Raw genomic sequence first — 22,246 nt, 5'->3', positions numbered from 1 at the left:
TTTGATATAACTTACAGATCTGATTTATTAATTAGTAAGAGAATCTGATGATTCAGCTTACTGAAGAACTTATGGGTTATGCAGGAAATGTTTTCCGTAAAGGGTGAACTTATTAATTTACCATGACCATAGCCTGAAAGAATGGATGGGTCTGACAGATCATTAGAGCATTCACATGGCTAAAGTTTTAATTAAAACTAAGAATGTCTTTTTCAATATGTTTTGTGAATTGCACATTACAAAGCCATAAGAACTCATACATAAATATGTATTTGTCGACTTTAACCTTTGTGAGTTTGTGAATTTCTTGCCCTTTTAGAGCAAATTACAGAGATTTGCTTAATGTTATTTTGTGCAAATATATTTAAATAAAAAATTGAATAAAATGTAAAAAAAATAATGAAATCATTTTGTTTATAGCAGTTAAAGCAGCAAAACTTCCGCATAGCTTTTTTCTTCTAAATGCCCGTTTCTGTTTAAAAAATTTGCAGAGTTCTTTCCACGGCACTGCTCTTCTGCTCGGATGAATCTGATGAGTTACAGTATGTGTCCTCTGCAATCTGTCATTTTACATCAAAATAACAGTACAAAAATATGTCCTGTGAGGCACATATCCAAAAAATGTCACAAGTGACGCAATCACACAAAAGCGTCGCGCAAAAGACATTTCCTGCAAAATCCAACCCGAGCACTCAAATTATGAGTGATTATTAATTCAATTCAATTCAATTCAAGTTTATTTATATAGCGCTTTTCACAATGAGTATTGTTTCAAAGCAGCTTTACAGGGGCAAACAGGAAAAACAGATAAGTTAGAACACAGCACAGTGCATGGTGTTTATACAACGAGTGAGATCATTCTAATAAATAATATCTAATTTCTAAATAAATAACTAAATGAATGAATGCAGTCTCCCGGTGAGCAGGCCAACACTGCCCTGCTGTGGCGAGGAACCCAAACTCCAATGATTGATTAATGGAGAAAAAAACCTCGGGAGAAACCAGGCTCAACCGGGAGGGCCAGATCCCCTCTGACGTGTCATAGCTGCACTCAAACTGCTGACATGTGATTTAAGTTTAGCATTTAATACCAAATATTGTAACTTCAGCATTAATAAGACAAATAGTCCGTCTTTGCTCTTGGTTGGGGATGTAGTGGTCTGAGCTGGGATGGTCTGATGGTCATATTTCTCTTGGCTGGTTGTGGAATTGCCTTAGATGGAGCTGGGATGGTCAGTCAGTCTGCAGCTGTAGCTGGCGTAATCTCAAATTGGGCATGGGCATCTGTCAGTCGTCTGGACACGGTGGAACTTCTTCCTACCTCGGGATGGGCATCCCGAGGCAGAGGCGGAAAGAGAAGACCATCATGCTCTTCAATAAAATGGAAACATTTGTCTCATTGGCTGATGTCTCATTGACAAACAGAGTGTGTGTTTAATGTGTGGACGGTTGACTAATGTATCCCTCTATTGCTGTTTTCATTGAAGTTTAATCAATCACAAGCACTGCCCTAGAACACACACACATTCAGTCCCCTTCGTTTTGTGTCTGACCTTGTAATTACAGCAATCACAGGTGAAGCCTGTGCAATGTATGGGGTGCTAGATGCCGGCTATTAAACCCACAGGAGAACACCGGTTACACTGCAGTTTAGAAAATTCACTGCCTTTCAATGCAAAGCAATCACAGAGATAGATAGAGGAACAAGAAGATAAGGGTCCTTGGCCAAGGAGAATACTTTTGACCATATTTTATTTTAACCGCAGAATGTTTCTTACCCCCAGTCAATGAACTTAGTCACATTGTGTACTGATTTGATTTGACTCCAGTATATTTTGCACTCAATTAACATTATTTTGTATTAGCCCCCCTCCCCCACTGTGAGCCCAGAACAATATTTCTCCAAAATATCAAACAAAAATATTGTTCATATTTGCAGAAAATGAAAAGTGTAGATTTTGCTTGGCTGTGATTGCGTCACGTTGTGTCTCTGCAAACTTGTCACGTTGTGTCTGGCTAGAGAACTGTCATCATACATCAACAGCGTCAATCTTTCAATGAATGTGGTAAAATCTTCGGTCACGAACAATCCCAGTTTTAAAAATAAACTGGTCTCTAATGATCCATCAAACTCTTTGGCTGTTATTTTCAGGTCTGCATTTGATGTAGACTGTTGCTTCACCTCATTATCTCGTATTGTGAACAAAGAATGAAAAAAGAGAAAGCCAGAGGTAATCAGACACTAACTTCTGGTGCCAATATAACACCTAGTTTACATAATCAGCCAAATTGTTTGGAATAAAAGAAGAAATTTTCAAACTCGCAGGAAGTCAGATTCTGTACCCTCTGGAAAGCTTTTTGTTTACGTTGATACGTAGTCTATATGAATTTGTACTGAATTTGACCAACCTAAAGTGATTTACGCTGAGCTCGATTCAATTTCTTGGATTCTTCTTTTCAACAGGTGGCAGTGTATCAAGTTCCAAAAGTTCCTTGGCTCTTCCTCCATCACATTCCCATGTGGTCCAGCCCAGTGATGCCGCTCGGGGTTTAGCGGGAGGAAGTGTCCCGGCTTTTACGGTCCTCAAGCTTAACGGTACAGCACATCATCTCTCTAAAGCACCAGAGCTTGACTTCATATCCCCAGAACTCAAAATCTCAGCAGTTCTGGAGAATTTCTCAAAAGTACATCATGTGAGATTTACTGGTAATTCTCGTAGAGGATTTGGATGAGAATTTACTTATCTGTTCCCTTAGTTGTAGTGGCCATTTTTTAATTTTGCATTTTGTATAGTCCATCATTGCTTAATTTGAATAATAAGAAAGCTTTTATTGTTCTGATTATACGCTGTATATGATGAAGCTTAAAAATTCCGCTAATATTTTTTACCTTTTATGTAAGTGTATGGCATTAAAGGGGTAATTTGGCTCGGCTAAAACGAATATTATTGTTTGCTTTAGATGTAATACCATGTGTATAAAAGATTTAAGGTAAAAAAATGCTGTATTTTCCACATACCGTGCATGTGTGTATCTCCTCTTTGCTCCGCCTCTCTGAAACGCGCTGATATTTTACAAAGCTCATCAATCTGAAAAGTGAGGTGCTATGATTGGCCAGGTCATTAGTGCATAGTGATTGGACGAATACTGCACGGAAATGTAATGCCTCTTCAAATATTCGGAACATCAGGCTGCGACGGTACAATGAGATTTATAAGACCGCCCACATTACTTGGGTGTAGATTTGGGCAATTTTAGTCAAATCACTCCACGAGCTGACGTCAAGTTGTGGGGGTGTGGTTACACGAGGTGTTTCAGGAAGGTCTGGGTGAGCATCCGCTTCTAGATAAAATACATCTTTTTTTACGACACTTAAATTTTTGCAATTTCACGTGTCTAATACATGCAACCATTGCAACCAACCGCTCACTCCTCCCCTCCCCCCTATTCGAAACACTATGACTGCTGACAGAACATGGCGAATTATATGCAAGGGGACCCGCTGTGTATGTAGATAGCTCATTCTAAGGCAAAAAAACATAACAATTCATTGTGTAAGCTCTTTATAGACCTCTGAAGACATAGTTATGCATATTATATTTCATATCTGTCAATAGATTCTCCAAAAAACTACAGACTGGACCTTTAAAGGAATAGTTCACCCCCAAAAATTTTGGGGTTCCATTAACTTACCCTCTTGTCATTTCAAACCTGCATGACTTTCTTTCTTCTGCAGAACGGCAAAGGCTGTATCGAGTGACATGCATTAAATGTGTGTCCATACAATAGAAGTGAATTGTTTGGTTGCCAACAGTCTTCAAAAAATCTTCTTTTTGTTCTGCAGAAGAGAGTCATAAAGGTTTGAAATGACAAGGAGGTAAGTGAATGATGACAGAAGTTCCATTTTTTGGTGGATTATAGGTGAAATATCCCTTTTTTCCCAGACTTAATGCAAATGCATAAGTAATTCCTGCAAACTTAACTAAAACTAGAGCAAATGTGTAAACTCTGTATATTTTTGTGTCTGCGGATTCAATGCTTAAAAAATATCTTTAGATGGGAAATTTTCCACAAAACCAACGATGCAATGATGTGTGAAATCGACCTTGCAAGGCTACATGTGTGTGTTCAAGAAACTGCATATTTGAGTATGTTTCTGCCTCACGTTTTTTTATTATTGTGATGTGTTTGTATATATATATTCGTGTGTGTGGGCATTCATTGGGGTTGATCTGTCCGCTTAAGAGCAAGCTGTCCGCAACCATGACAGACATCATTACAGTATAATGTCATGTCCTGTAGCTGAGACTCAACCAGTGAAAATAACACAGTGCCTCCCACGTGTCTTTGGGCCACGAGTGGGCATTTACTGGAGGGGTATGTGCATGTCAGGCTGATGAGAGTGAGATAAAGTGAGTGTTTCAACATGCTCTTATTCATCACTCTGAGGCTCTCCCAGTGCGCACAGTGGGAATTTAGGTTGAGGAAAAAACATCTTTTGATCCTGCTTCGTTCTGTTTTCGTTGGCATTAAATCACAGGATTATGTTAGTTGTTATGTTGAATCGCATTGAAGCGTGGATCTCGGAGCAGGTACATGTGAAAGCGGGTCTCATTGGGTGGGAGGGATAACTGAAAAAGACAAAGATAAATACCAGGCCAAATGGATGGCGAAAAGTGGCCCCAGAGGATGGGAAAAAGGAGAGCCCGGGGGTCTTGTGGGACGAAAGATGTTGCTTACGCATGTGTATATGTGTGCCTTGCAGCAAACAATGCCAGGCGAGCGCGCCGCTTGCCAGAAATCGACAGCGAGCTGGCCAGACTGCTCCACAGCACCATGAGGGAAGTGGGCGGAGCCATAGTCCACAAGCAGGGCGAAACGGAGGAAGTGCGCCAGAGGAAGATGGATAGAATGGCAGCTGTCCGTCAACACGAGGAGCAGGGGGTCCCGCCTCCTTTTCAGGATAATTCAAACCTCACGGTGAGAAAGAAGGAGAGAGTGAGAGTCTTATCGAGCGGGATTGAAAAGCTGTCTGTCTCGGCTCGAGCTGACTGCTGTTTTCTACCGCTGTGCGCCGTGAGATCCATTCTTTCCCGAGTCGATATTAAAACACAAGCTTCATTTAAGCTCCAAACAGGAAGCAGCTGAAACTAAGCTGCATTATTCACCAGTTCCTCCCACGTGAGAATGATGAAATCCAACTCTTACTTTCTCACTGCAGCTGGACACAGTCTTGCCAAGCTTGCAAAAATATCAGTTTTATTAGTTTAGCTCTCTTTCTGACGTAGATTCAGCATGTGAGTTACATCAATACATGTTTTGTGAAGCATGTTAGACTGATTTTATACAGAGATTAAAGATTCACTGTTAATGTGCACAACCTTTATGTACATTTTTCACACAAAAATCACAATCCATCAATAAATTCTGCATATTATTCTAAATTTAGGATTGGATTTTGTTATGGAGTATAACAAAAAATCCTCACTGCAGTGTATTTCTTGTTTTTCTCTCTCAGAGGCACAGAACAGAGCGTCTGCAACATAATCGTGATCTACACGTGATAGAAGCCTATCGTCAGCGCTGTAAAGCACAGGAGATCACCAATATGCTCTGCCAAGCCATTACCACCAAACACACTCTTTACGCCACACTGGGAACAGCTGAGTTCTTCGAATTTGAGCTGAATAATCCATTGAACGTTCCTCAGACAGTAACTATTGAGTGTGACGATCCAGAACTCAGGTGAGATATAATACCTAAGTTTGACAAGCACCGAACCGTTTTAGATCCTTGCAGAACCCACTTGTTGCATTTGCACTACTAAAGGCTGAATTACTAAATAAACACAAGCTTTAACTTGATCTCTGTGAAAAAATCCAAGAATCTATCAAATTGATTCAATCTCGGTTAGTTCCGTTTAAAGTCGTATCACTGTGCTTTTACAAACTTACATACTCTTGTGAAACAGACTTAAATGATATACAGTACTGTGATAAGGTAAGTTTCTTCTATGATTCTGGATTCAGGCTATGTTCACATTTGGCTTCTTTCTTGAAGCTGCCAGTGTCTGTTCTACATTATATCCTATGGAGAAAACTGTGTTTTCAAAAAAGTGCTTTTTTAAACGCCACCGCCAGCGTCTTTTTCTGCAGCTCAGAGCATCTTTTGAAGTTTAAAAAAGTTGTGCTTTTCTGTAGAAAAAAATCTCAAGTGAGAAGAGAGACCTGTCGTTTCCATAACAACTAGAACATCGAGGAAGTTCCTTTTTCTTGTCAAAAAGACTCCAAATGTGAACACGCCCTTAGTCAGTCTCCGTTTTTTTCCCTTTTTTATTAAATAATAGACACGATGATGGTGAGACCAGATCTCTGTGTGTAGCACCGGCTGTTGTCAAACTCCTTGTGCATACCAAAGTCTTACTTGAATATTACAAATAATTGCAAAATGAATGTTTGGAAATGTAAATTAATATTTCCTTCCAACACAATTTAGCAAAAGATTTAAATTACTGGCTTAAAACCCCTTTTATGGACAAAAATACTAACTTGGCCAAGACTGTACTCTATAAAGGACAAAATTCAAAAATGATACACTGGAAATGTGTAGATGAAAGTGTAGGTCAAATGTTAACAGCCATGTCTGACATATGAGCAAATGAGTTTTCCTCAGCGGGATGTTTCATGGGCCAATAGCCTCCCGTTGAGCTAGAAACACAACGCTGAATAAATAATCAATTTCCCTGTTCAAGCTTATTATAATTGCAATGTTTTGTGGCGTATACTGATCTTTTACTTCACCAAAGGTCTGATGCTTTTCAACTGACCAAGAATCTCACACTTACATAATACAATACAATAATGCAATCTGACTGACACGTCAATCAATAAATGGGGCTACCAGATATGACATATACCACAAATAAAGAACAATGGTGTCGCACGACTTTACACAAAACACACTATAAAATGCAAAATGCATAATGGATTGCGGGCGGTTCGTAGGCGTGCCGTCTGGGGATGCGACTAATTGCGGCGTAATGTTAAATATCCATCCCCGTCTGGATTTCATCCTCATTAAGGTTGAAGCTCTAAATGTACAACTCGGTATTTTAAAACAAAGACACAAAAGCTGTGAAAGGTTGAGCAAGGCGGAGTAAAATAAATTCCGCTATTAACACCCCCCTGCATTCCCTCAACCTTTAATTAGAGAAGAGAGTAGTTGCCCAAATTCCAGACACACACGCGCACCTTGTTTTAGGGCATCTAGCTGTTCGTACCCCTCGGAAGATGAATATTCACTGCTGTGTCTCACTGTGAAGTATGTTTACATAGTCATTGTCTTCTCAGCTTGCGTTTTGTTTCATCGTTTCATAAAACCAAAGCACTTGAAGATCCGGCATGGAGCTAACTGCTCACCCTGAGCCAGAAGCTGTGTGTGTGTGCAGAGTATTGTGTTGTGTATGCAGCTATGCCAGAGAAACAAATACCTGAGATCTTGAGTTTGCATTTGTATGTTTGTATTGAACTGAAGCTTCTGAAGCCGCAGATGTCACGGCTGTGTTTGTATTGCTGATGTATGCCACAAAGTCAGCCTTATAAAGTCACCTTCTCCATCTCTCTCTCTCTCTCTCTCTCTTTTCACTGAAGAGATTTCTCACCTGTTGCCACACATTATATACAGACAAGCTGAACTGAGGCAGCTGCAGGTTAAAGGATATTCCAGCTTTGACCAAACTGCTTTCACTCCCTCTGTCTAATTCATTTCATTCTCATAGGTCAGGTCCTGTAGCGCACGATTTGTTCTCCTTCTGAAGCGTTTTTTTTAGATTTACCTCAGCCTGAAATTTCATTTTCTTTTCCATCAAATGCGCAGAGAAAAGGGGGCATTTAACCTCCTAAGGCCAAACTAGGAATTATTTTTAATATTTTATTTTCTGTTCATTTTATATGGAGTAATACTGCATTATATTATATTTTATAATACATTTGTATTATTAATAATTATTATAATATAATATAATATAATATGATATAATATAATATAATATAATATAATATAATATAATATAATATAATATAATATAATATAATATAATATAATATAATATAATATAATATAATATAATATAATATAATATAATTTAACATATTATATTAACACATTTTTTAAAAGGTGAAAAAATGGTCTAAATATGCTATAACTTTCCTGAACTTTTATAAGATTTTTTTTACATCTGTCCCAGTGAGAAAGACAGTGTGCCTCCGCCTCAACAGTATCGCATTGAGCACAGACTCTCCTCTCTTTTGAAAGCCATGTTTGTTTTTTCTTCCTTTTTCCTCCGGCTATTCTCTGATCACTGAGGCTGTATTTGGAGAGGATCTGTATCGGCCTGGTTTCTCTTATGATGAAGAAATATTCTGCCAGATAACATTTCACCGCACAGAGCTCCTTCCCTGCTCTGTTATTTAGGAAAGAATGTGATTGAATTTTCCGAGGCTTGGTTTCACATCCACCACACTGTGTACGAAGGAGTTTATACACCTCAAAACTCTTTTTCATGTCTTTTTTATTTATAAAAAACAATCCCTTTCCTGGCCCGGAGGTGTGCCTTTGATGTTTTAAATGCCATTTTCCTTCATATGTTTGTGCATGAAATACTTTTCTATGAAACAGAAAGTCATATTTCACACCCAGAGTGTGTTATCTTTAAACTGTACCCTCCCTGGAGTTTTATTTCTGTGAGAGCTTATGTTCAACTGTATCATGCATACTCAAGTACTCTCTTTTCTGTGCCAATAAAATCCTGCTGGCAAGCCAAAGAAAGGTCCTCAAGCTGTTCTTTGTATTTCTCTCCATCTCTCACCACTTTTCTGCCTCTTTCTCTTTGTACCTCAGTGTAATCGTGAACAGTGAGGAATGGAGATATTTTAAGGAGATGACGTTGACGCTGACACCTCTAGAGCAGGAGATGTTTCACCAGGAGAGCACACCACGGGTTTACCTGCGACCCAATGAAAACGTCCATATCCCATTTAAGTACCAAACCTTCCTATGTGGGCACGCCCTCCCTTCTCAGGTAAATCTTTGTGTTACAATTTCCATCCCAAATCAGGTTTACTATCCTTTACATTTAAACTTCTTGTGTACTTTCCTATCACCATACATTTATCGGATAGTTTAGGTGAATTGGGACACAAAGTTGACTTTTCACAGCCTCTCATTGAGGTCCCAAAGCTGTTTGTTGATCCGCTGATCCCGGAAAACAACAAGATTTTTTTTTTGAATATTTAATTGTCCTTATGTTCTGCACTGTAGTTCAATTCAACCATGAACAATGTGTCATCGGTGAAAAACTGCATTCGGTTCCTCATTTCCCTCTTCAATGATGAGACTTGGATTAGTTTGCATGTTTCCGGTTTAATTGGATTTTGTTTTTTATAGTGTGTAGTGATACAGATGCACCCGGAGTGAAAGAGGCCGTTTTAAATTACTCCAAGCCTCAGCAATAATGAAACAGATTAAAGACAGTTTCATCCAGACGTTGTAAACAGACCTGTCCAAACAATGTTTTCTCATCGTTTAATGACATTATCTTATTGTGATTGTTTTCTGCCTCACCGAATGTGGCGGTGTATATAATTGACTGCCCTTTAATATTGCAGGATACAAAAGGCTTAAAGATTTCAAGAAGTCAACAGATGGCTAAGAAACATATGTCCAACACCATTCAAGCGAAATCCATCAAGGTAAGGAGTGTGTTTGCTGCACCGCTGAGCTTTTTCACAGGAACCCACACCTCACTCACAATCTTATGAGTGAAAAAATCACTTGGTCAAGAACAATCAGATGTTTGTGATGATACCATAACCTTTATTGTTTGTTATATCTTTGGAAGGGTTAGTTCACACAAAAAATATGATTTTATTATTTAATCTTTCATTATGTACAGGACCAGGGAATAGGAACTAAAACCAGTGCTCAAATTGAGTCACGTTTTATTGGGGCGGGACTACATTTTTTTAAAACGTATTTTCTTTTATAGAAATGTCGAACAATTCTCAATATATTATTGGGATGTCTATATATAGCAGAGGCTATTTAGTACACAAACTCAACCCACCAGTAGTGTTGGATAAATAGAGTACACACAGAGAAATAGGGAGAGTGTTAGGGACGGAGGACAGAACCCAAGTGCAGACACGTGAAGGGTTAAACACAAGAGACTTTAATATAAACAAGAAAACAAACACCCTCGATGGGGAAAACGGTACTCATGAACATGAATAAAAACTAAAACTTCCACAATGGGAAAACAAACAAGGTACGAGGTAATAATAATAAATAATAGTCCAAACACGAAGGGAACAAGGGTAATCCAAAACACAAAATCCTCAGTTCAACTCACAGGGAGGAAACACACTGGATACGGTAAACAGGAAGAGTATAACATGTGAAATGAACCGACAAGGAATGGGGAAAGAACAGGACTATATAAAGGGAATAATTGATGAGGGATAATAATACAGGGACGGTGAAGGACTGGTGACAAGACTTAACATTGAGGGAGAACGGCGGGAAGAAGAACAGACAGGTGAGGGAGATGAAACACTAATGGGACGGAGAAACAAGGGGGCGGAGCTACACGGAAGACAGGAGGACAAGCAGGTGAAATGTCAAAACAAACCGCCACGTGTCTCCACACAATACGAAACACACACACACAAGACATGATATTGTCATGGCCCTGTCCCCAAGGCACGAAAACTCAGAACAGGAAGGACAGGACCCTGACAGAGACAGGTTTTACCCCACCCAAAATAGGCATAAAACTTTCAATTTCTGAGACCAAGTGGGAATTTTTTGCATTCTTTTTTTTGCCCAAGCTACTTTTAAAGATATGCTAAACAAACAGTAAACCTATCAAGAACTACAGTTTTTGAAAAGACAAAAATATTCACCTAAAAATGACTTAATTGTCATAAATAATTTTTTTCACAATATTTACTGTGAGTTATCTGCACAAATAAAAAAATCTTAATGACTCCCTTAATCTATTTTCTTAACCCCTTATGTGGGTCCTGGATCCCCCAGCCCCCCTGAATTCAACTAAATTTGACTGAACCGTTACAAAAATAGTAAAATTTGCTACTTAAATAAAGTTTGTTCAATTCCAAAATCTTTATATGCGAAAATTTTTCATTTAATTTGTACATTTTTATGGAAACTGAAAACTTGTGTTTTGTTATCCTGACCAGCATGAGTGTTTTGCTTTACTGTGAGGTTTAGGAGGTACTGTATGGTTAGGGGCCTTGTCATCCTTCTTACTCATTTTATAAATAATACGATGCTGTATATAATAGAAGTCTATGAAATGACCTCACTAATATAGCAAAACAAATGAATGTTTGGGTGTATATGTGTGTGGTCATGTGCTGTTCTATGGCATCCTGGGTCATTATGCTGCTATTGCTGCCATATGCGGTGGAGAGATACTGACGCCTGACACAAACGTGCACACACACAACTCCCGTATCATTTTACGGCCGGCTGAGGTCAAGCATTGCTGCGCGTCAGCTGACATCACCTCCGGAGAAGTGTCAATGGACTGTCTTGGGCTGTAAATCTGACAGCCAGCTCAACTGTATCTCTCACGCGAGGGAGGTTGTGCACTCGGACTGCAGATGACTCACTTTACTTCATATCACAGTATATGCTGTCAGTGCAGTTCATTGAGATGTGACTGATCTCACATAGGATTGTCAGGTATTGGTAGTTGTCTACCGCCCCTCCTGTAAAACCAGCATGGTTAAGTTCTGTGTTAACTGGTGGATGTGAAAGCCACAATGTTCACTGGTAAACTGTAGCGTTGAGGTGAAGCTAGTCGAGACATTTTCTGAGCTTCGGATCGACATCTTAAATACAAAAATACAGCAGGGACTTTATAAATCAAAGATGCACAAGTATTATATTATTATTATTTAAGTCTCCTAGAACAAAAATGTTTGGGTTCTTTCTGCAGACTAAAAGTCATGATAATTGTTTGTGATAATCGACAGCACACCAGAGATGCGGTCAATAACTCTCAGCTTGCTTTGAACCCAGAACGCTCTTTAAATTTTTTACTAAATCGATTGATTTTTTTTGGAAGCTCCGGTTAGTTCTTTTGAGGTTTGTAACGTGCAGGAAGCCTTTCAGTTGTTTACTTCAGTGTTTATGTAGTGTAAATTCTGTTGTGTGGACTGAACTTTACTTTTTTTAAAGGTTCATTTCCGTGGGGAGGATGGAAAGCCTCTGGCGATCTGCCAGGTGAATGTTGAACCAACGCCACATGTGGTGGACCAGACCTTTCGTTTCTACCAGCCTGAACTCACCTTCCTGAAGAAAGCCATCCGCCTGCCTGCGGCCTGGGACAGCACAGCAGGTGCTGCTCATTACAAACATCTTGGCTCCTACACACCCACACAGACACACACACACACACAAGGATACCTCCATGTCTGCTATTAGTACTGAACTGAAGACCTCATTTGTTCTCTGTCTCCTTTTGTTCTTGCTCACAGATGGTTCCGCCACCCTTCATGTGCGCTGCAGCGACCCCAATGTCGTCTGCCACACCACCACCTTGGTAAGACAAGCGGGAGTTACCAATAACATCAACCAGCCAATCAGATTGAAGATGGGTTATTAAAGGGAAAGTTCACCCAAAAATAAAAATTCTGTCATCATTTACTCACCCTCTTGTCATTTCAAACCAGAATGACTTTCTGTCTTCTGAAGAACACAAAAGAAGATATTTAGTAACCGAACAATGCCGGCACTTATTCACGTTTATTACCAATGCAGGTCAATGGGTACCATTAAACAACATTCTTCAAAATATATATTTTTCTGTTCTGCGGAAGACAGAAATTCATACAGGTTTTAAAAACAAGAGGGTGAGTAAATTATTACAGAATTTTCATTTTTGGGTGAACTGTTCCTTTAAATAGTGTCTTGAGCTGATTTATGGTCAGGCCAATTTTTATTGTTATTTCTGCTTTGTATCTTCATTTATCGGCCTAGCTGTTCATTTTTAATCAGTAGTCAGTCAAAATAAATAGTTTAATTATTATTCATTAAAGCAAAGGGTTTTAGCCTTGCTGAATGTATTCATTTTGATTTTTGTCAGTTTTCATGCTCTTGCTTTTAAAACCTTTAAAACTTTAGACTCCAGGAGAACCGCAAGACGTATTTCTGAAAGTACCTGGTTGTCCAAGTCCACAAATTAGGAAATTCTTCATCACTATTTTCACGTACGTAAAAGTTTTTTGACCTTTTTTTATTCAAAATATTTACTCTACTTTCTAAGACAGTGAGAACCTGGGACTGTGTAAATTTACTGTTCCAGCTGCACCAAGACGTGTGTGTGTGTGTGTGTGTGTGCATGTGTGTGTGAAAGCCAGGTCCCTGATTAATCCCTTCATGTGTGATTAATGACATTTGCTTAATCAGGATGTCTCATTTACTGTTGATTGCACCAAATCATAATATTCATTTATTCATCAAAATCTGAAACATCTCTGAGTTCATAATCAGTGAACATGAATAAAAACCCAATTTCACAACCTGCGGATCGTACATTTCCCTCTGGAACTAAAACCAGTGATCCTACAGCAACAATTAAAAGCAGACAGTTCCCACGCATTGCTTGTGCTCTTATCAAAGTACTTCTAGTGTCACCCAAGCTGCCAAAAAAATCCTTTCATTCAACTTTCTTGAACCCTCCCCTGTCTGTCATTGGTCGACAGATCATCACTGTGTCATCAACCAAAACCAATCCACTTTCTAAGCAATTACAAAAAACAGGAAATCAGCTGTTCCAACAACAGCTGCTGTTAAGGACTCCTGAACATCCAAGGACGACACAAACATTCTCCAAACTTTGTCCCTTGAGCCGAACCCCCTCTGGCAGGGTTAAAAGCCGTTCATTTATTAATACAGTCCAAACCTGGACCCCAAAAGGCAGAATAATAAAAAACGACATTTCCAAACTTCCAGCAGGGAATGTAACCGCCTGCCGGCATGTGAGATGCACTTGAGAAAAAGGTGAACGGGTGAATTTAAAAACTGACATTTGTGGTTCTATGAACATTTTTCCTTTGAAGATTTGAGATATTTCTCTCGCTCTCTCCGGGGAAGTGAGGCCTGTCCTGCCATTGTGTCATTGTATAAAAAGGCAAATGTGTCTTTTGTGTGTGTGAGGGGCGTGTTCACATGCCTCTGTGTCAATCTCTCTGTGGCAGTGACCCCTGGCTGGCCTCCCCTGCGCAGATATGGCAGGTATACGTGCATTACCTGCAAAGGATGGACCTAAACTGTGTGTGTGGCACTCTCGACTGGCATTCGCTGGTTTTGCATGGCACGCAAGCCATCCGGAGGGTCAAGTGTTATACGTCGCATTCCCTGGAGCTTCAGGTACGAATGCATGGTCAAAAGAATACACATAGATCAGGGGTGGGAGCGCTGATGTGGGCTTTCGTGGCCCTTTTTGTGCTTTGAGGGGAGTATGATAAACGTTTGAATTAATCATTTACAGTGTGGAGTCATCATTTTCAATACTGTTTGTAAAAATAAAGTAAAAATAAGCCCTTTTGGTTAAAGCAGACTTGTAATCTTCACATGTTTAGCACACCTCAGCAAACAAAGTAGGACTTTAATGTGAATCCCTTCTGAAAAAGAAAATTGCTAAATGTGTAGATTATATGACCGTCGTAAATCTCAAAATTTTCCTTTTTTCTAAATATGCAAGCAGAGCAAACATAGCAGAAGCTCAACTGAGCTAATGCGTTCTATCTATAGGTTTAATAGTCCATGTGCTAATATTGGACTGCAGATTCCGACAAGACACGAAATTAGTTACAGGTGCAGCTTTGTGGTTCCTTATGAGGTTTTGCCGAATTGGAAGTCATGTATCTTAATTTTCTTCGTTGTCTGACTATCTATGAATGTGGAACTTCTCTGTCGGTCTGCTGCAGGTTGATCCAGGGGAAGTTTTTGCTCTGCCTGGTCAGGGTGTGCAGGACGTCCGTGTGGGCGTGAGGGCCCTGCGCCCTGGGAGTCGTTTCTTTTACCTCAACGTGGTTGACGTGGACACACGGCAGCTTGTCGGCTCCTGGCTGCTGTGTATTACATGCAGGCAACCTGTGATCGCAAAGGTGAGAAAGTGGATAATACACAAATGCAGAAAATGATTAACATTACTTTACCTTAACAAAAATCGAAGGCGTTTCTCCCATAGAAATTCAATTTTAAAGAGATAATTCGCCCAAAATGAAAGTTTTGTCATCATTTACTCACACTATTGCCCGTTCAAACCTTTATGACTTTCTTTATTCTGCAAAACACAAAATTAGATATTTTAAAGAACGCTGGTGACCAAACAACAGCGGTACACATTGACTTGCATTGACTTTGTGTCCATACTATAGAAGTGAAAGGGTATCGCCGTTAGATCTCTTTAACAATACAGTAGCATATAAAGGTTTGAATTTAAACGACCATGCGCTCAAAGGTTAAGTAATAACATTTTCTTCTATATTTATTAGTCCATATATAAGGGCTATGAAAAGACCATGATTACTTTTATTGTGTCCTTTATTTTCCCTTTAAAAGGCCTCTTTTGAGAGTTGTTTCTATTGGATGCCAATATTGAGTGACCTTACTGGCCAATAGAGCAGTTAAACTATTAGAAGTGATTAGACGGTTCATTCTGGCTCGAAAACACAATCCACAGTGACATTTTTTTCTCAGCTTATGTTGATTTTTAGTAGAAATGGCAAGAGCTGAATGAGGCTTTAAATTTCACCATTCTGACAGATGAAATGGCAGTTAAAGTCAACGCCCGTGATTTAAACAGACATTTTTATTTGAGTTATTTAATGCGTCTGTATGTGTGGTTTCATCTTCGCAGGCGTTTGAAATCAAAGTCCCTGTTGATGGAGGAAAGGGCAGCAATAAGAAAATAAGTTTCACCAACCCGTACTCTAGCCCCAGAGTATTCAAGCTGAGCACAGACCACCCGGACCTTCTTATGTTTAAAGAGGAACAGTTTCAGGTAAGATAGTGCAGACATTATCCTGGATCTATTAAACAACAGCTCGCAACTGCTGCTTTATAAAAAGTATATCATTTCCTAGACATTTGTTGTTGAACATTGACAGAAACCACATTTTGAAAAGCCACATCCACCAAAAAGGTGTCTGGAGCCCAGGGGAGAAAAATCATGACATGTCTCTTTCTAAGAATCAATTACTCTGTCTAAACCGTCATTCTCAGATATATTTCACAGTATGTGAAGTTCTCTGTATATTGGAGCCGTCGCTTTGTGTTTGGCCTTTTGGAATGCTCGTCCCCCGAGGAAAGCTACGGTCCAAAAAATGGACAAAGGGAGATTCTCACAATTGGGCTGGAAATGTCAATATCTGTCACCTTCGGATTTGAGAATGATGCTTGTAGTTCTACATTAGACTTCGATTAAAAGCTGTTAATTGATCAGTAGGTCGATATGAAAGCGTTGCGTGTTACTCCAGACAGACAATGGCACACTAGTTAGTCAGCCGCAAGGACAGAAGATCTCAGATATATCTCGATGGCTGCGGGGGTCGCGGTGTCATTTTCCCCGATCATCGTTTTTGCACTGAAACTGTGTAAAACAGGAGGGGGTAGAATGTTAATTTCATCATTCAGTGGTCTCATTGATCGCTGTGTAGTTTACGGAGTCTCGCATGATGGCTTACACCCCATATCTGGGCAATAAATACCCGAACAAAGTGAAATATGCAACTGACAGTATTGAACACAACGGATTAATGAATCCTCAGAGTCAAATAAAAACGGTGAAGCTCATAAAGAAAGGAAATGGCCTGTTCTATTCTCTCGCTAGTCAACACTGCTTCAATTATCTTCTCTCGAGCTGGATTTACGAGCTCTATATTTTTGAAGAATGTGTATACTGTAGATGTTGTTTTTCTCCCTGGGAGAAATAACAACTGTGTCATCGTAAAATAGGCACAGAGCCAAAAAGCAAAGGAAGAATCGATATGTCCGTGCTTTTTAAGAGATTACGAACTAAATCCTCAACTGTGCTTTATATGTCTTAGTCAGCCATTAGATTATGTATAAAGACAAACAGAGCGTATTTTCTCTAATTTACTTCTCTGTATACAGGAATGCAACCAGTTTCTGTGTAACTCTGTAGCATTTATTCAGGAATGCATTTATATTGAGGAATGAATATATTGTTGTGGAAACACAATTATTTGGAACGAAAGGGATAGATGGTGTTTGGAATATAGCAAAACAATCTTCAGAATGTCCACTACCAGTCAAATTTCAAAATAATATTTCTTATGATCTTTAACAGGGTTTTTAAGTTTAATAAAATTTAAACTTTGATAAGGTTTCTGTTTAATGAAATAAAATAAAATATTGGCCTACAATTATTGGAAAAACTTGAAAAGTGGAAATGTTTTTTTTTAGAAATACACTAAAGGCACTAAAATTATAATAACAAACAAAAACAACATTTTAATTTTCATCTTAAAAATCTTTTAATCTAAAGGTGTTTGTGCCAACATATTAATTTATTTCATGTGAAAGAACTAAATTCTTATTTAAAAACGTTTTTAAAGGGATTAAATATTAAATAAATAAAAAACACCAATAAAGGTCCAGCATAAATGGCCCGAAGTTAACTTCCTGTCTGTGATTGGCTATAATATAACAATATATTTTTAGATTTAATCTGTTTTAATATTAATTTAAATTCATATTTTATTGTATATTAATTGTATTAAAACTACTCAACAGTTATAGATTCTTCTTCTTCAAGTCAGTTGCATACAAAGGTAGATTGGTCTAATTGAAATCTGAAAAGTAAAACAGATTTGTCCTAACTGCTAGCCTGTTAGAATCGTTGTTAAGACACAATCTTAACTCAGCGGCTATGTTTATGCAACTGGCCCCGGAAGTTAAGTTTGAGCACACATAACGTTTGTTGTTGCCGCTAAAACCATCTTTCTCCAGATTTAGTTTATTCTGAGCCATATCATCTGCATGTCTTTGAAGTGAGATTTACATTACACATACTAATTTTCATGACAGCGGTGCCTCTGACATGTACATTGCATTTTAATTCCAGTGTTTAATGTGTGTGTTGTAGATCAGAGGAGGGGAGATCTACACCATCGGTCTTCGCTTCGCTCCAACTCAGAATCCCGGTACAGAAGAGATTCTCATCTTCATCAATGACCAACAGGATAAGAACGAGGACACGTACTGCGTTAGAGTCCAGTACAAATAACATTTACTCCACTACTGTACAAACACAAACTCTTTTCCAGTCCAAAACACTCTCAAACACACACGCACTGCACTTATACTATATTTATTCCTTTGCCCATCACATACAAACCTTGAATGCTTAAAGGGATAGTTCACCCCAGAATGAAAATTCTTTCATCATTTACTCACCCTTGTGTTATTTAAACCTGTTTGGCTTTCTTTCTTCAGCAGAACGCAAAAGATATTTTGAAGAATGTTATTAACAGAAAGCATTGGTCACCATTGTCTTGCATTGGTTTTGTGTCTGTATAATAAAAGTGAATGTGGACCAAAAATGGTTTCTGTTTAGTAACTTTCTTCAAAAATGTTCTTTTATGTTTGGAAGAAAATATGAAGTCATACAAGTTTGAAATGATGAGTGTGAATCTTCATTTATGGGTGAACTATCCCTTTAAACACGTTATATAATTCATAAGCTATTATGAACAACCAATGAAACCTACGTTATTTATTGATTTTGGTTCACGTTAAATGTGCTCACATCAGTTTCTGCATTAACTAATTTTTACTTATAACATTAAGTAAAAAATGTATTAGTAAGTGCAAAGCAAAAGCAACAACTAAGATCAACACATGCTTTAATTGTGTTGTCCATTTTTTACTTCATTGCATTATCACATATAAAAATACAGACTAAACATACTTCTAACAAACAACTAGACCTCTCGAATAACCCTATCAGACAGTTCGTCTAAGCAGAGAGACGTGTTTCTCACGTGTGTTGGAGTAAAGCCACCCTGCTATCGGCTGAGACAGAGAAGAGATCCTCAATGGAGCCGATGCTCTTATCCCCCCTCTTCATGTGTGTTTATCGTAAAGCCGCATCCCTGCTGCGACGGATCACGGAGAACTGATGGCCACTTGGCCAGGACTTCAGCTCTAGATGTTCTCAAGCAAGAAGTATGACCAAACATCGCTTATTATTACCTTTTGAAGAATGTTTGCAGATTTTGTATCATATTTTTTTGCAGCATCATTAAAATGCTCAGATTTTCGAGTATAATTCTCTTTATCATTCTTTATGTATCGCTGTGTTTGGAGTAGCTGTGTAGGGTTTCCATTACCATCAGAGGACTAATCTCCCTCCTCCTATTAGAGCTACAGCTGACAGAGTCTGACAACAGCCAAACAATCGACCAACTAACCAGCTCAGAGACGCTACAAAGAGCGCAGACTGTAAAAGATTTTATAAAAGTCAAACTATCCGGACTCCAGAAAACCTCTAATGTTTCCTGAAGTCCCTGCACCTCAAACACATCCACTGAATTGTAATGCCGGTGAAGTGTGGGATTTCCCACTCAGATATTATGAAGTCATCTCTCTCAGCGGGCAGTGCTGTCCACAGTCTGTTGACATGCTGTTTGTAGAGATTTTTCAAACTGTGTCATACACACAATCACTTCCTCTCTGACACACACGCTCACACAGACTCTTCAGAGACGCCGACACGATGCTCAGCGCTGCCGGAAAGAGCAGGAAACGGTATCAAAGGCACAATGAAAATGTATCGGCTTCTTCTGAGGTGCGTCACGAGAGCTTAACCAGTGCTGTGGCAGCTAGTGTGCGTCGATACCGAGACCTGGTGCGAAATTGTGTATTTTTGGTGGGTGAAAATGAGAGAGGATTTGAGAGTGCGAGTTTGAGAAGATTTGAACAGAGGGAGGCAGAACGTGTGAGCGAAGGAGAGAAAGAGAAGGGAGGGTTTGATGAAGAGGTGTTAAGACGAGGGTTAAAAGGAGCAGCTCTCTAGTAGTGTGTTGGATAAAACTCGCTCAGTCTGAAGCTCTGCTAGAGAATAGAGGATCTCGGCAGCAGTTAACTCAGTGGTGTCTTAATGAGCAGATCAGAGGGAACATATGGAGCGTGTTTGTAACGCGCATCCATTTCCACCCGTCATCGGCTTCTTCTCATTATCCTCATGATCGTGACCGACCTGTAGAGGGCACCCCTCACCGTGACAGAAGAGAGAGAGACGATATAAAAGCAATAAAAAAGAATGCCTGGAAACCATATACTTGATTGTGTGTTTTTGTGCATGTGTCCAAATAACTGTCTTTTCTGTGACATGTGTTGTCTCTCCCACTCTGGGTTTCATTGGACTTGTGTAGATTTGCAGATCGGCCAACTATTTTGATTTGAGGGGGGCCATAGAATGGGAACTGTATTTACCTAGGCATGGATGAATAATAAGAGGTCTGTTCATGGAAATGTCATGTCGTGAGCCTCAAACATTATTGTTTCCATACACGCTCCCAACGTTGCCTATACCCGCCCATGTTCTAGGCCAGCCGGACGTGCACAGCACTCATCGGAAGTTCTACAGGTACTTCGAGTAGGGTTGGGTGATGTCTACCAAATTGGTGAATATTGGACTACAGTGAAACTTTGTGATGGACGATGACATCGTTGTCTTTGTAAATCAAGCCGCGATTTTATGAAGAGAGGCGCGGTACAGCCAAATCAGAGCACAGCTCAACCTTAATATTCATGACCCTTCCAAATAAGGTAATGACAAACCTTTTTATTCTAGGGACAAGTTGCAGGGTTGTAAATAGACATGTTAAACCGTTTCTGGCACTTAATTAAGCCACATACCTTCAATGTAGATATCAGAGAACAATTGAACATATTGTCACCATGAATTCTTTGGCCCCTTTAAGTTCATTACAAATATATGCGATAAATGTGTTTTATGAATTATATGCATCCTTAGCGTTATTAAAGATAAAAAATGCTTTAAATACTAAAATATAACTATTTTTTAATAAAAACATATTTCCAGTGATTCGAACAATAATCTTAATTAAAGTAGCATTTGTTTTAAATCCCTGTGTACTATAACAAAACGCATAATGCTTAATATTTTACTATGTACTTTTCCTTACTTTTCCTAAAAGACATTATCAACATGGCAATTTTGTGAAATTTGATTTAAAAACATCCTCCAATGTTCTTGGGTGCATCAATATAAGCTAAACATTTTTGTTCACATTTTGTTAACTTTGTCACACTATCATATTGTTTATTTGACTAGTCTCTATAAAATACTGCAGAATCTAATTTTTCATTGCAGTCTTTCTGAAACTGAAATAGAAGAAACACTGTACTTTTTAAATCATTACATGCTGTGTTGTCAAAGTTGACAAGAACTTTTTATTACTTTTATTGACTAGATATTTGCAAATCCCACCGACAAAAATAAAGGGTGACTAATAAAGTCACGAAAAATGAGGACACGAGGTCTCAGAACGACAGCAGCGATGTGTTTGTTATGTTTTTACATGTTTCAGTATTATGTTTAAATTTCCTGAACATTTTTTTCCCAAGTTTAAATCCCACATTTTCAATATGATCTCAGACCCAGTTGCGTGTTTATGTTGTTTCTTTAAGGGGATATTTTTCAGAGGAAAATAAAGGTTTGATATTTCCTGATCTACAGAACAAATGATTTTTCAGTGCAGAGTTTGGTGACAACACACATTTATCTCCTTTCAGTTCATGCTACAACTGGAGCGTGTAATTCTTAATATTTTGAGACTGAATCATATTTGAGATTTACCTTAAAACGGTGGAGATATTGATTAAACACTTTTTACTTTAAACAAAGGAAAAATGAAAATTCTGTCTTTGATGACCTAGATGTTGTTTGAGTCCTGAATGCTTTTATTTGTTTTTCCAGTGGAACACAAAACATTTTGAAAGAATCATTATGTTGCTTTCTATGAAGCTCAGGTCTAGCCTGGTTTTATTCAGTTAAATTATTCACTTATATAGAAGGAAAGTAAACATATCAGACATGTCATTGATGCTCCAAATAGGAACTGTTAAGGGTTGTATTGGTTGTGAAGGTTTTTTTGCAAAT

The 22,246-nt window shown here is 38.7% G+C and overlaps 1 protein-coding gene across 4 annotated transcripts in view; it reads left to right on the top strand.

Moving 5' to 3' along the window:
• Positions 1–20,498, top strand: part of LOC130407246 (nephrocystin-4-like) — a 121,272-nt gene extending 100,774 nt beyond the window's left edge. For 3 of the 4 annotated variants that reach the window (XM_056730007.1, XM_056730005.1, XM_056730006.1), the window contains 12 exons: positions 2,465–2,596; positions 4,766–4,980; positions 5,519–5,745; positions 8,899–9,079; positions 9,666–9,749; positions 12,265–12,424; positions 12,564–12,628; positions 13,210–13,295; positions 14,286–14,457; positions 15,018–15,197; positions 15,953–16,096; positions 18,203–20,498. In XM_056730007.1, the coding sequence (XP_056585985.1) occupies positions 2,465–2,596; positions 4,766–4,980; positions 5,519–5,745; positions 8,899–9,079; positions 9,666–9,749; positions 12,265–12,424; positions 12,564–12,628; positions 13,210–13,295; positions 14,286–14,457; positions 15,018–15,197; positions 15,953–16,096; positions 18,203–18,343 (1,787 nt within the window). In that variant the 3' untranslated portion in view covers positions 18,344–20,498. The remainder of the gene's footprint in view (positions 1–2,464; positions 2,597–4,765; positions 4,981–5,518; positions 5,746–8,898; positions 9,080–9,665; positions 9,750–12,264; positions 12,425–12,563; positions 12,629–13,209; positions 13,296–14,285; positions 14,458–15,017; positions 15,198–15,952; positions 16,097–18,202) is intronic. The other variant, XR_008904595.1, reaches the window with a different exon arrangement.
• Positions 20,499–22,246: the final 1,748 nt, after the last annotated feature.

Source organism: Triplophysa dalaica, chromosome 18, assembly GCF_015846415.1.
Source record: "Triplophysa dalaica isolate WHDGS20190420 chromosome 18, ASM1584641v1, whole genome shotgun sequence".
Lineage (NCBI taxonomy): Eukaryota > Metazoa > Chordata > Actinopteri > Cypriniformes > Nemacheilidae > Triplophysa > Triplophysa dalaica.
The sequence above is the reverse complement of the archived record's forward strand: the minus strand, read 5'-3'. Positions and strand labels throughout refer to the sequence as shown.